Below are 14454 nucleotides of genomic sequence, written 5' to 3' on the forward strand. Positions count from 1 at the left end.
TACCACTGTGAAAGTTCAGTGTTGGAGATAACACTGCTCCTCAGGCTTGTATATAACTGATCCTCTGCCAGCTACCAAAACATAGATTTGTGGGGAAAATAACATTCTAGAGTAGAAACTTTGGGAAATAGGATCAAGTAGGATCAGTACCTCGGTGCAAATACCTTCCTGCCCCACAAAGGAGGGGAGAGAGGCAGGAAGACACAAATCTAGGTACATTTGTATGAAACCACACACAAACACACAAAATTCCTCCTTGATAACAATATGCCTTTACAGTCCCAAAGACATAGCAAACTAGATATCAAATCTTTGTCCCAAAGCTAGTTAGAGTTGATGTAGAGAGTCTCATATATTTCAGATATCTTTAAACCAGACTTTTTTGGATGGCATGTAATAGAAAATAGCAGTTTTCTGGTTCATTTCACTTGTGTCCAGTTCTAAAGTTGCAACCTGTGACCCATGTTCTGTAATTATCCCTTAAGAAAAAACACCCAGTGTCAAAAGAAAATTTGTTCAGCTAAGGAAAATCTAAAGGTTTTCCCTAGAATTTTAAAAACAGGTTTTTTTCAGGGAGACAGAAGTCAAGTCATATAAGCAAGCAGGCTAAAAGAAGGATTTTCTTTTCTTCAGAGCCCCTCGTACTGCCCTGGATCACAGCTGCAGTTGGTGGCCGGACACATTTTGTTTACTATTATAAACATCCTCTCTGTATTCTCTGGTGCAATTAATCACTTTAAGTGGGAGGAACTATAAAATTAATCTCCTCTCTTGCAGTCACAGCATTACTTTCCCTACGACCACATCAGAACCATCCAAACAGTTGCCATGCAATTGTGGGAAGCTCATCCTCCATTTTGGGAAGATATGTTCCTCAACCTCTCCTCTCTTCTGTGTGAATGTGGACAACAATAAACAATGGAAGAGCTCCTCTGCAGCCATCTTCTTCTAGATGCTACAGAACAGTTTTGATGATGAGCCCCTGCCAGCCTATATGGTACCCACTCACACTGAAATGACAGACACGTGAAGCACACACACTCTCGTTGTGCACACCAGCAAGCTTTGCTGGTCCCCTTGTGCAGAGAAGGATGATGTATCATTCATCTGAGATTCAAATGGGCCACCAGACTTGAGAACAGAACAAACACAAAACTTTAGGTGCCAGAATCCTCAACCACTTTTGAAGGGAAAGGGGTAGTTCAGGGGAGTTTCCAAAAGAGAAGATCCAGAGAGGCAGATTTCCACCCAGAACAATGTCCTTTCTTCCCTATGCTCTCTGGTGTCTATCTTTCGAGTGGTCTGAACCAAGTACTTCAAAACACCCAAGAGCTTGGCATGGATTCAACTCCAGGCACAGGTATTAAATACTCCTCCTGCTTTCCAAAAGAAAGTTTGCACTCACACTTCAGCAACTAATTAACTTTATACATTTAAATGGTTTTATTTTCAGACCTGGCACCTTAAACTATCAGAGCAGATCAAGCATAGCAATGGGTATTTTGCCTTTAAAGTGAAACAACATCCTAAAGCCTGTACTTTCTTATCAAGGACTTCTAAAGTCTGCCCCATCTTGGCCCTCAGGTTCACCATTTCATTAAATTTAGTCTTAGCTGGAGCAATAGAAGCTCCAAGGACAACTCTGAGGATATATTTTCTTCAGGACTCTTAGTAGGTGTTTAATGAGGTAAATGTGTGATCTTATAGTGTGTAATGGAGACATTTTATGAATTGCAATGAAGCTGAAAACCATAATGTAGATGATATTACATTAGAAACCTCATCTGTGTTGCACATACATCAGCCTCAGCTCTCTGAGGCAAAGCTGTCACATAAGCACTCTACAGATAAATAGTAAAGTTTATTCCACATCCCTCAAAGGCCCTCATTTTAAAAAAGTACATTTAAAATATGCTCTGTACAGCTGTTGTCTTACCATTTGCCTTGTGCTGCACATCTGGCGGAAACTGGTCAGGAACATACCACTGATAGTCTGGCTGCACAGAACAATAAAACATTATTACAGCAATATGGACTTCATAGACACTTCAAACAAAAGAACAGTGACATGTTAAAAATATAATTGTGCTGTAAAGTTTTTACTAGTCATACAAAAGTAGTTTACAAAAAAAAATTCTTATATTTAGCTTTATATTTCCACTGATTGAGTCTTTCAGCTTGCTTCCCTTTTTATGGCACGTGGTTTAGATGCTGCCCTCGTCAGAAATATTGGTGTAAAATCTTGCTAGATCCCACAAATCAAAACGAACATCAACAGAAACAAAACAGATTTTACAAGAGCTTTATAATACACTGTGACAAAGGAATTAAGCACACTGCAAGATATTAGCCGACATCACATTTTTAACTGGCTCCATCCTCTGTACTAAAGAAGCCCAGAGAAACGTGGTACACATCCATCTGACAGGTGAAACAGTTCTAGTTTGAATACTTATAACACACATAATATGTTTCAGTGTGATAGGAATAATCCATTTAATAAAGTTCTCTCCCCTCCTCCCTTCCCTACAGGTTAGCATTAGTGTTACAATTACATTAGCTGTTATTGCATAACTTCCTGAAAATACTGTGGGGTAGGAAAACTCCACATCTTTCTTATGAGAGGAAGCATTGGGAAGGTTGTGTCCACACAAACATAATTTTGTCCAGGGAAATCCTGGAAGAAAGAAATACTGCATTACAGTCTATGCCACACACAGTGGTAAATGAATAGCAAAATACCACTACAGAAAACAATTTTGGGACCAGACAGTTCCGTTGAAGTTGTATTAAACTGTCTATGTGGTTTGAATAGCATATGCAAGCCTGCCAAATTCCAGGTAATTACTGCCACAAATTAGTTAAACTGGGAAAATAATTACTGTTTTGCAGAAATTACTTTGACAAAATCCTGAGTAGTCCCAAGGAACATCTTACAGATTTCAACTTGTGGGAAAGAAATTTCATTGACTTCTAAAGAAGCCTTGCCTAAATTAAGATGGCAGGATGAAGCTGTAGATACAGAAAACAGATTTAACTTTTATGTATGCTGTCATCCATAGTTAAATAGCAGTAACCACTATCATATGCTGTCAGGGAAAAAAGGAACTGTCCTATATTCACTGAAATTATACCATCCACAGGAATTCTTAACTAATTCTGTGCTTGTGAGCTAACAAAATAGGCTTTGATACAAAGCAAGACTCTGCTTTACTGTAAGCATGGGTGGCTTTTCATCTGATGGCTCAAAATATATTTATTTGCATTGCTTTTTTTTTAGTTTCCATTGAATTTTTTGCTCTCTGATCAACTCTTTCACAGGCGCTTACACTATGCAAAAATTTCAGAGACTAGTGTGTATTTCACATCAGACTAAGCAAAATGCTTTGACTAACGATGTAAAAAGGAACAAAAAGTTGCAAAATATAACAAGAATGAAAAAGCAAAAGCATAGACTAAACACACAGGATTACGTATGTTAACTCAGGACACTCATTAAATTCTAACACCTTTCTTCATTGCTAGCAAATTGCTCAGGGAGGTATCAAAAGCTCAGAGCAGCAATGCTGCACTCACACAGAGAAAGAATTTGAAAGAAAACTCAGTGAAACTGGGAGTTACAAAGCAACCAGTCAAACTGACCCCAGCACTCTGGCAGGAATGGCAAAGTTGTAAACTTGGTGATACCTCACAGAATTAGAAACCCAGATGATGAAAGTTCAGGGAGAAGAGCCAAATAATCTGGGACAGTGTCCAAATTGCCATGAAAAACATTGTGCAATACTTGCAACTGATAAATAGGCAGATAAGCACATTCATGTGTGCTTAATGGAAATTACTTGTTTGACCACAGCTTTTCCGGTGGATTTCTGCAGTCTGAAAGCATTTTGCAAATTCAGCTATAATTTCTCTAATAATTAACATCTTTTGATATGCAACAGCTTTAGAGCCAGAAACAGATATTATGTATTTAGAATGACATCCACCATGTTTAAATGCATTCTCACTAGATTTGAACAAGCACAGCCCACTTAGATGCACTTCAAAAATATTCTTTGAAGCGTTATTTTTCTTGAAGTGGATAACTCTGCCTCACATAGCCTGCCCTAGTGCTAAGTTATTCTTCTTTGTGCTGAGGAAGACAGAACCCTGTTGTGTGCCAGGGAAAAAAGGTATTCCTAAAACATTCACAGCCAGAGCGTCTCAGCCTCAGTAGAACCTTATCCTTCATGTAATCCCGTTTCACAGCAGAGTACCAGAGGGAAGATACTACTCAGTACAAGCAACAGCACCTGGAATTTCGCACTTGCAGGTTAATAGCAGCACTGCGTAACCTGTTGATAGCTTGTCTGCTCACCCCAGAGTGCATACAGGGAATGTGAGATTGTGCAGTCTGTCTACAGTGGGATTGTCTGACTGTAGGACAGTTATATTACCTACGAATGCAGAGGCTGCAAGTAAAGAAGGAACGGCATTTTCCAAAGACAAGGCCAAAGGAAGAAATACCCAGTGTAAGACATGGAAATAAGACATATAAATCAATAAGCTTTCCTGGACTCAATAAAGGGAAGTGACCAGAATAATGCTGACCACAGACAGTTTCTCATTTTTGCCACTATCATGTATGTTGAAGGCCCAGAAGTGGGGTCCAGAGAGTATATCCAATTTATGAACTTGGGTTACTATATAACTAGACAGGCCTCTGAATATGTGTCATGGAAGTCAAGTAATCTAAGAAATTAGTGAGAGTCCAACCTTATTTTTTTGACTAAGGAATGACCATCAATATAATTGAAAACAAATGTATAATAATATCTTTTTTTATTCTTAGTGATAGTATAAGTAAATAACATTTGCCAAAGTAAATCATCAACCATGTATTTAAATTCCTGCAATTTTTCCTCTGTGGGCACAGGCTTCTGTTGGTTATGCACTGATTTGCAGATAGCCAGGGAAGAGAGACTGCAAAGAGATCAGGAAGGCTGTTCCAGACCTAAGGCTAATTCTAAAACCAGTACAAAAATCTTTATATGGAACCAATAACGAACTGGGAAACAACAGATTTATTTACTGGTGAGGATGGCACTGTGACAGCACCATGCTATTCTCCTGTGGTCATGATGCTGTGAGAAAAACCAGTGCCCTTGTGAAATGGGAGACAGTGGACACCTTACCGAGTGCTGCTGCTGCCCGTGGGGCCTACGAGATGCTGGGTGTGCTTGAGGATCTTGATAGGGAAGAATAAGTCCACAGCTCCCATAATTAACACACGGTGAAAGAAAGAGCGAAGGTGGGTAGCTGGGCCTCTCAGACTGTACTGGGAGGTCTTTTGTCTGTTAAAAAATAAGGAAAGCAAGAAGAAATTCGTTAGTAGTGAGAGATTATGAGCAGCAGAATATTCATGTACAAATTCATCAGTAAAAAGTAACAGGGAAGAAACCCTCCTCTCTCAGCATGTGTCGTAATGCTACTCATTTAGCTCCATCAGACTGTTCAGGATTTAAAAATATATTTAAGAAAGCTGACTTATGCCATGCCAGAGTCTTGACACTTTTTATGTGAGTAAATATTAGTTTCAAGATACAGCAAGCACTTTTCTGGGCGTTTTCTACATTCAAGAAACATTTTCGTGTCACATAGTTGTTTTCAGTAGTTTGAAATAGAACTACACGAACAGGCACTTGCATAATAAGAAAAATTAATAATTTTGGTAAAGGACCAAAGTTGATGGCCTCAAGAATTGCGTCTGCCTTTTCTTTGACCTTCTGTCTCCCAGCAGTCAATGGGAACTTGCCTAAGGACAGAACAGGGAAGGGTAAAAGAAGTGTCACAACTAAATAATTTGACTTAAGAAAACAAACCGATAAATATTCTATATGGCTCCTCTCACATTTAAAATCCTTCACAAGCTCTGTTTAATCAAATCCCAAGCCAGGAAAAGACAAACAAGATTTCCAGTGTAAACTCCCAGTGCACCAACTATTCGGCAGTGATTGCCTGTGTGTGTGGTGGTAGAGGCAAGGCAGTGCTCTGTGAAAAAGGAGGAATTGCACAGCGTCAAATGCCGTGGAGCAGCTGAGGCACTGCAAATTCACACCCTGCTTGTTCTCTCTCTTCTGCCCATAGCCACAGATAATCTGTGGAACAAATTTAGGTCAGCAACTGCCATTAAACGTGCACAGAGGATAGCTAAAAAGCCTGCTGCTGAGCCTCCTTATGCAGGTGAGCCTCGGGCACAACTCCAGCATCCTCCATCTCCACAAGAACACACCAACAAGTCCCAGCATCTGTCCTGCTGCTAATTTCCAGTTACAGAGCTGCTTCTCTGGCAGGCTAAGAGAGGAGGAAGGAAGGAAGGAAGAAGGGCGCTTGTTCTCAAGATGTAAAGAGCTCAAACCCTTCAGCTCTTCCCACCATACCTACTGCCAGTGGCTTTGGTGACTGACAAACAGAAGGAGGTGCCAGGAGTGGTAAGAAATTGAGATAATGCCTCAGTGCATCTGAGGACCAGCATTTCAGTGACATCCAACAAACAGGCACAGGAAAATAAAAGCATATCAGCTGCTCTAACTGCCTTTCTAGTTGTTCTTTTGCTTTCAAAGAGGTCTTAACCTATGTAGAAATGAAATATTCAGCCTAATAAATCAACCCCTCAAAAGCTGTATCCAAAGCCGTTCCTGTCAACGAAATGCAGGGACAGTCAAATTGTATATACACATTACACAGCACTTGTACAGCCCTTTGGGTATGTTGTACATGTACATTGCAGTTGGCATTTCTCCTGATCTAGAGCAGCTGGTGAGGAGCGGGAAAGGCCTTTTAGCCCCATTTTTAGTCCTGCTCTCTACTGTCACTGCTGTGAGAGGTTCTCATAGAGTGCATTGACCAGTTGGAGTTGTTTAAGAAATTCAGTTTTTCATAGTCTCTAGACAATGCAAAAATATAGAGGAAAAAGGCATCTTTGAGTACTCTATCCCCTACAAAAATATTCTTTGCCTTATTGAACCACACAGGAGTGGGCTGGTGGGTGGAGGAAATATACCTACAGGATACTGTATGCAATACTAACCGATTTGTCGAGGTATTTCTACAAGACTGGGATGCCCTGAGTGGCAATCATGGCATTCCCTCTTGTACCGCTATTTGTGTACTTGCAATGTTTCCAAGTAGCCTTAAAGACTGACTAGCCTGAGGCTCTACTGCAGCAGTGCCTGGTGTCAGCCAGGACACTCAACCTGCTCTGCACTCCAGCTGAAGGTGATGGGAGAGAGGGGCCATTTTCAGCACCTGGACTCTGATCCTGTTGCAAGACCCTACTAGTTTCGATGCATGGGTTGGTTGAGAATAAGTCAGTACTGAAGTTTCTGCTTCACAATGTTGGAGGGCACAATAAATCATCACAGAACACTTTGGGAATCAGTTGTTCTCTTAAAACATTGCACAATTTTGTCAAGACAGAAAACCTCAAAATTACATCATTTTTAAAGGGTATTGAGAAAGCTCAGAGTTTTGCATGCCGTGATTTTACTTTGGCTTCCTGAATGTCTGTGAACAGAATCCTGACACTACTGCAATGAGATAAAAAGGATGTCGCAACAAATAAACTATTACAGAGGCTGCTCAGCTAATTTGGATGGAGACAAGTTGTTTTTTTTTTCCTCAGTGATATTAGCATTACTCTGTAATCCCAAAGCAGAAGTCAGAATTCATTACAGAAGCTTTTTATTTCAAAAGCTGGTTTGATGTTACAACTCTTACATCAAGTGCCAGTGAAACAACCAACAATCTTCTTGATTTGTTTTTGGTTCCCCCTCCATTTCAGAACATGTTTGAAGAGTTTTTGCAATAAACACTCCCTTCATCTTCTTAATTTGGAAGTAGTCTCTAATCATTTCTCGTCTTCTTACTGCATTGCTTCGGAATGATTTCACCCCAGGTGGTGACCTCATATAAAATCCAATGTCAATTAATGGAAGCCAGAAAGCCTTGAGTTGTGCAGAAAGTGAGAAAATAAACATAAAATACATATGTGCCAGCAATGGAAGCTTTCTTTTGATTCATACCTGACAGTTTAGTTTACTCAGTTGAGACTGTAATCTCTCATTTATTTTCTGCAATTCTTCTTTCTCCTCATTAAGTCGTTCTCTGTCAGATCTCTCCTTTCTGAAGTCTTCTTCATATATTTGTACCTGCAATCATGATGATCGAGTATGTGAAATTCAGCAGAGGCACAATGGAAATTTTCATCCACTTTGTTGTTTGGTTGTTTTTTAAACACTGGCCAAGTAGTAGGGTACTTTGCAAAAGGATCCCTTCTCTTTACAATCCTGTAATTAAAAGCTTCCCTCATCTTTTTAACACCAATAAAAAGTGACAAGCAATGGCTATTCTCCAATGACACCTGTCAGTCAAAACAGTCCACACCACCCTTGTAATTTGTCTAGCAGACATCAGTTTTAAATATTCTTATAAATAAGATAGCAAATAATAAATATATAAATCTTTTAAAGTGATAAACAGTAGTAGAACATTTTACTAACACTTTTTTTTCCAGTTTTCTTTTCAATTATGAGCACTTTAATCTCCCCTCTGTACCTTGGATGCAAGGAGTTAGCATCTGGTGGAGATGGCAGGTGCTGGCACAACATGAAAAACTGACTTGTAGCATGCAGTCTGACAGATATTAACACCTTATCCAACCTAACGATGAACCAATATCATCAAATAATGTCCTGACATTTTATAGCCTATCAAATACCAATGTGACAAGACTGACTTTAAGCCTTCTTTGCTTTACATTTTTCCATAATTGTCTGCAGCTTTATCCTACCCACTGTGCTTATTGTCTAAGATGTGGCCCAAAGCACTATTCTGTGCAGAAGAAGTGAGAGTATTTAGAGCCATGGTCACATATCAGCGACCAGAAGACTGGGACTTGTCAGTATGGTCAAGGAATTTAGACCTTGGCTGGAGCACTGTGAAAAAGAAAAAACCAAAAACAACTGTAGGAGGCTATTGAGCCCCAAATGTTAGAAACTACATGTGGAAAAAAATAATTAGCCCATCTACCTCTTGTCTGCAATACAGAACTCCAATTCATCCTCTCAAACTGCAGCCCAAAGAGTCTACCCACTGCAGTTTAGAAGCAGAGGGAAACGTTATATACACAATTCAAACTGAAAATATAGAGGTTTGATCCTGTCCCTGAAAGATAAGCTGCCTTCCAAATACTGAAGGATGCAATGGCTTAGCTCTTATGTCACCAGGAATCATAGTGCTTCATCCCATTAAAAAAATACCTGACCACCAGAAGCACAGGCAGCAAGTACACAGATTCAGAAGCAAACCACAAATCTGTAAATTAATTGGTATTAAGCTGACAGGCTTCGTTCTTTAGCTAATGGACAGGCATCCAGCTGGTAAGAAGCTGAAGGTTGATGGTGCTTCTACTGACAAACAACAGCAAACGCACATTGGGGTTGGAACCACCACCAGAACTTTCAGAGGTCCTTTCCTGTACTCTCAATTGGTCACTAAATCTCACCAAAGAACTTCCATGTTGTGGGTCATGCCTTGTTCATCATATAGATGCCGTTTTCTTTTGCTGGCAGCAGCACTATGACTTCACAGGATTAGAGAGTTGTTAATGCCTCAGGAGAAGAAAAAAGTCAACACGGGGTTCTACAAATTATTTTCACAATTTATCTGTCACAGCTATTCCTGAATAACACTGTGTAAAATGAACAAAGACTTTCTGCGTGGCTGCATGGGCACTCGGCTCCACAGCCTGTGCCTAAAGGAGACATGAGTGCCCCTGACCCTCTGAAGCAGAGGCAAAGCTGTCATTTGCAGAAATCCAGGTCTCTTGCATCCCTGTCCACCTATATGCTTCTCCCTTCAGTATTTCCTCATTTCTTCTCTCCTGATTCCCTCTCTGCTGTCCCACCTCCCTCCCGCTTCCCAGCTGTACGATCTGCTGAAGCTGCAAGAGAACCAACATTTTCACAGTTTTGCTGTTTTCTCAGTTGCCTTGAGAAAGAGGAGGACACCTTCCAAGGAATTAATGCCTTCATCTCTTCTGCAGTGGCCAGCGATGGGCTGATGACAGCCAAGCTCTAATGAGACTCTGTCACACCGCTGTTTGTCCCAAGAGTCCCTTCTCCATACAGTTAAAGCCTTCTGCTCCATTTCGTGCAGAAGGAAGTCTGGGCTCACTCTACTGATTTATACAACTAGAAAAAGACATTCATAAAATGGTTACCCCATGAGAATTCTGGGGAAAAAAATGGTTTACTCTATTTTATTGTGTAGAATGAAATAATTCATTACTGTACAATCTAGTGCAGGATTTTATTCTCCAGCATGTGGCAAGCATTACATTTGAGAACAAAATCTGGCTCCACTGTCAAACGTGACAGAAACAAGTATTTTATTCCCATTGAATAAAATTCCCATTTTGATCACATCCATTTGTGTGTCAATAACATTAACCCTAACACTGTCCAGAATGACAGATCTAAAAGGTAAAATTATCTGAAAAGTATTGTGTTTTTAAACAGATTTTTTCATATGGAAAGAAAAAGAGTGCACAAAGCACTTGAATTGCACAGAAAGAAGATTAAGAATAATAAATACACTTCTCTATAGCGGCTGCTATGCAGGTTACAGATTCAATGTTTTGCCTTACACTTTGAACAACTGCAATGCCAACACATTGGTTTTCCAAGACCAGGATTCTTAGATAATTTGCTACAATTTCAACTTCTGAGAAAAAAGGAGAAGACAACACAGGCAACAGATTTGTCAGCAACTCATGAAGTTTGGTGTTACCTCTAGATGAAATTCATCCCCTAGCAGAGAGCTGACGGGACATCTCTTCAAGAGTCCCAAGAGCCATTCTGCTGCTTCAAGTCCTACACAAGGCCTTTCTCCAGTCCTCTGCAAGGACTCAGTTTCACTTTGTGGATGTTGCTGTGATGACAGCATCTTAGGAAACATCATTTGAACAGGCCACACTTCAAGTGGTTCTTCCTTTCAAAAGCTCTATATTATATCAAGTCTACCAGGCATTGTTCTTAGGGGACAGGGCAAAATTGTGCTGCATGAAATCCATCCAGTCTGAATTCCAGCTGTTCTCACCTGCTGTCTAAGAACTTCAAGTTGGATTTTCATGTCTTCAAGGCCGTTCGTGTCATCCTTCTCTGAAGGAGTCCCAAGAACAGGTGAGTGCTGCTTTTTCAACACATCCAGAAGGGCCTGAAATGTCAAATATCAAAATTAGTAAACAGAGATTCACTACATCAAAAAAGTCTCTTTAATGTATTAAACTGTTTTCTCTCTAAATAAACAGATTAGATTGAGTCACAAACTTATGGACCAAGTTGCAGTTGCTTCAACTATGTACATTAGATATAAAACCCATGAATATCATATATTCATGACCAGGTCCAAATTTTCAAAGCGCCCACACTACATTCATGAATTTGAGACAATGTTGTTTAGAGGACTATGCTTTTACTTATAACTATAAACAACATTTACCTGTGGAAATCACAGCTGCAAATCTCATTCATATACACCATTTCTCTGTGCAAGTCAGAATTTGGGAAAAACAAAGACAGGAGTCTAAACTCAGTTGAGGCCAAAAGCAAGAAAACCAAAAACCCAGGAACATAAAAGCAATATTCAAAGATGGTCTAAAAATGTGTCTATAGTAAAGTCAGGCTGACACATTTTTGCAATAAGCGTGCAAATTTCTTTAACTGAAACTGAAGTAAAACCTCCAGTCAAGAGGAAGTAATGTAGTCTCTAAGGCTCGTCACTAGAGGGAGTTATGAATACACACACTACACTGATAATGCTCTTACTCATTTTTCAGTCAAATTCTGCCATAGTTCTTGGCAGGTTTTATTTACTTGTAGCAGTATCACACAGCTCTTCCTTGGACTGGAAAAAAATTTTAAATCACTCTTACACACTGTCTATGACCACATGGTATACATATGGTATATTCTATTTTTAGACTATTCAGTACTTTTCAGTGTCTTTTACATAAGATATGGACTCAGTTAACATCTCCCCCTTGCTGGCCACACTCCATTCATGTCATAAGGGAAGGAGGCAAGATAATTTGGAGGGGGAAGAAGCAGAGAAGGAAGTGGCCGAGCAGGAAAACTAGTATCTAAAGTAACCCAAGGACTAGCACATTGCAGTGCTCTGCACAAATAGTAAAATAAATAATCTAAACACGTTTCACCCGGGCATTTAAGTTGGCCATGGATCGCCAGCAGCAGCAAGAATCAGTGAAGTCTGACAGTATTGCTGTACGTATGATACATTCCCTGGCTGACTGCAGCCCAGATCCTTTCCCAGGTGTGTGGTTTGCTGGGTGTACTACTCTTCCCCCTGCCTACATGGGATACATCTCAATCTCGCTGACAAGGACAGAGTTACGAGACTCATCTGGAACACAGGAGACCTCTGGATGTCCAAGAACCTGCTCAGCACTGAGCCAGGGAGATTAAGTTGCTCAGGGCCTGTCAACTGAGTATTGAGCACCTCCAAGGGGGATGATTCCACAGCCTCTCCAGGCAACCTCTTCTAATACTTGACCACTCTCGAAAGAAAGTGCTTCAGATGCCCTAACTCAAAGATAACTGATGCCCTGCTTCCTTCACAACATACCATTTTCCCAGTCACCTGCTGTACCCACTTTTTATATGTCTGTTTTCTGTTAAAGCTCCTTCACTAGAGTGCCATGGTGATGTTACCAAATGGTAACCTGTCTTTACAGCTGAGGTATGTATATGCACAAGCTGTTGATAAGCCTCTTGATTCTTGAACAAATGGCACTATATTGACTATTTTTCTTCTAGCTGACTTCCTAGAATCATATAATGATAAAGACCTGTTAGGTATTTGGGCAGTCCTTCAGGTTTTTTTGTTTATTCGGGGTGGTTTTTTGAGGATGTTCTACATCTTATGATTGTGGAGGTGGGGGGGAAGAAATCTAGAAAACTTGATCTTCAAAAGCTTAAGAGTAGAGAAAAATAAGGTGAGCATTTTTTTTTAATCACATTTGGAAACAAAATTGTAAGAAACCAGAGCACAAATAAAGCTGAATTGGTTTAGGGTCATACTAAAACCAGATCAAAATCTTTAAGGAAAGATTGTAAGAGACATTTTGAGAAGTTCTAGGTATGGGGAAAAAAGTAAAATTCTGTAATGTTGCTATTAGATCAATAGCAAATTATTGAGAATTATATCATTATAGGAGACTTGAGGTTCCAAGTATAAAATAGAAACTAAGCACTACTAAAGCTAATAACTCAAAGATGTAACAGGAATATTTTTCTTTCAAAATTCCCATCACACTGACCTGACAAAAGGTGGGGCTGTTTCAGAGTCATTTATGGAAGAAATGAAGATACTACTGTTCCCTGTATTTAAAAGACAAATGGGAATAACATGATCATGAGACATTTCAAATTAAAAGTAAATAAGCTATTTTAAATAGGTAACTAGGATGCTAAACTTCAAATGAGCAAATCTGAGAAAACTTCTAAGCACCTTCTGCAATTTCCTATATGCAATTTTTGAAGATCTTTTGGCTATTCCGACTTCATTAAAATTCAAAGTACTAGACAACCAACCAACCAATCCACTCCAGTCCCTGGAAAATAATATCTCAAGGAAGATGAAAAAAAATGTTTAGGAAAAGCCTTGATAGGCAGCTAGATTAGTAACTTCTAGAAGAAAAATTAAAATGCCTTTAGGAACTGGAGAATGGATTTAATCCCAAGAAAAGCTATTACTTTTGGTAGCTTTTAGATGACAGCACCGCATAAGAAAGACAGTCACACTGAGCTGTATGTTGCAAAACTATGCAAAATGTATACATCTATAATATAAAATAGATACATATAACCATATTTTTTCACTATACACATGAGTAGAAGGAGGAAGGCATTACACAGAAAAGCAAGACTGAAGACAGTATTTCCAATAAGAAGGATAACACAGAGCACTGTGGCAGTGGCAGGATGGCTGACAGCAAGGAAAACTTACAGATGAGAAAGAACTCACAGTTCACTGAGTTAAACTCAGCTTAACTTAGTGTGGTGTTAAATAACACTCATTCAGAAGTACTGCGATCTGAAAAGTGAAATTCCAAGACAAGCAGCAGAGAGTTTTTCTTAAATTTTCAACATCAAACATGGGACCGTATGACTGAAAAATAACTAACTTGGTTTCCAAAGCTGTGAAAAGAACAAGTAGTCCATGCAGCTACAAACCTCTGGATCTAACCTAAGAGTGTGCCAGGCTTGGGAGGAAATTTTGAACAGAATTGCCTTACAGACATGAGAAATGGGATGAAGGAAAGCACTCTTCAACATGATGTCTTTCATAAAAAAAAAAATAAAATAAAAAAAATAAAACTCTCAACAGGGGAAA

General features: G+C 39.5%; 1 protein-coding gene across 1 annotated transcript in view; it reads right to left on the reverse strand.

Annotated features, from left to right (window-relative positions):
• Positions 1–357: 357 nt before the first annotated feature.
• The window catches only part of TNIP3 (TNFAIP3 interacting protein 3), a gene marked incomplete at both ends in the record, with an annotated part of 57535 nt that continues 43438 nt past the window's right edge, over positions 358–14454 (reverse strand). The window contains 5 exons of the mRNA XM_080343340.1: positions 358–479; positions 1937–1997; positions 5175–5333; positions 8064–8189; positions 11140–11256. Coding sequence (XP_080199466.1) covers positions 358–479; positions 1937–1997; positions 5175–5333; positions 8064–8189; positions 11140–11256 — 585 coding nt within the window. The remainder of the gene's footprint in view (positions 480–1936; positions 1998–5174; positions 5334–8063; positions 8190–11139; positions 11257–14454) is intronic.

This window comes from Nesoenas mayeri (genome assembly GCF_963082525.1).
Source record: "Nesoenas mayeri genome assembly, chromosome: 4".
NCBI classification, from domain to species: domain Eukaryota; kingdom Metazoa; phylum Chordata; class Aves; order Columbiformes; family Columbidae; genus Nesoenas; species Nesoenas mayeri.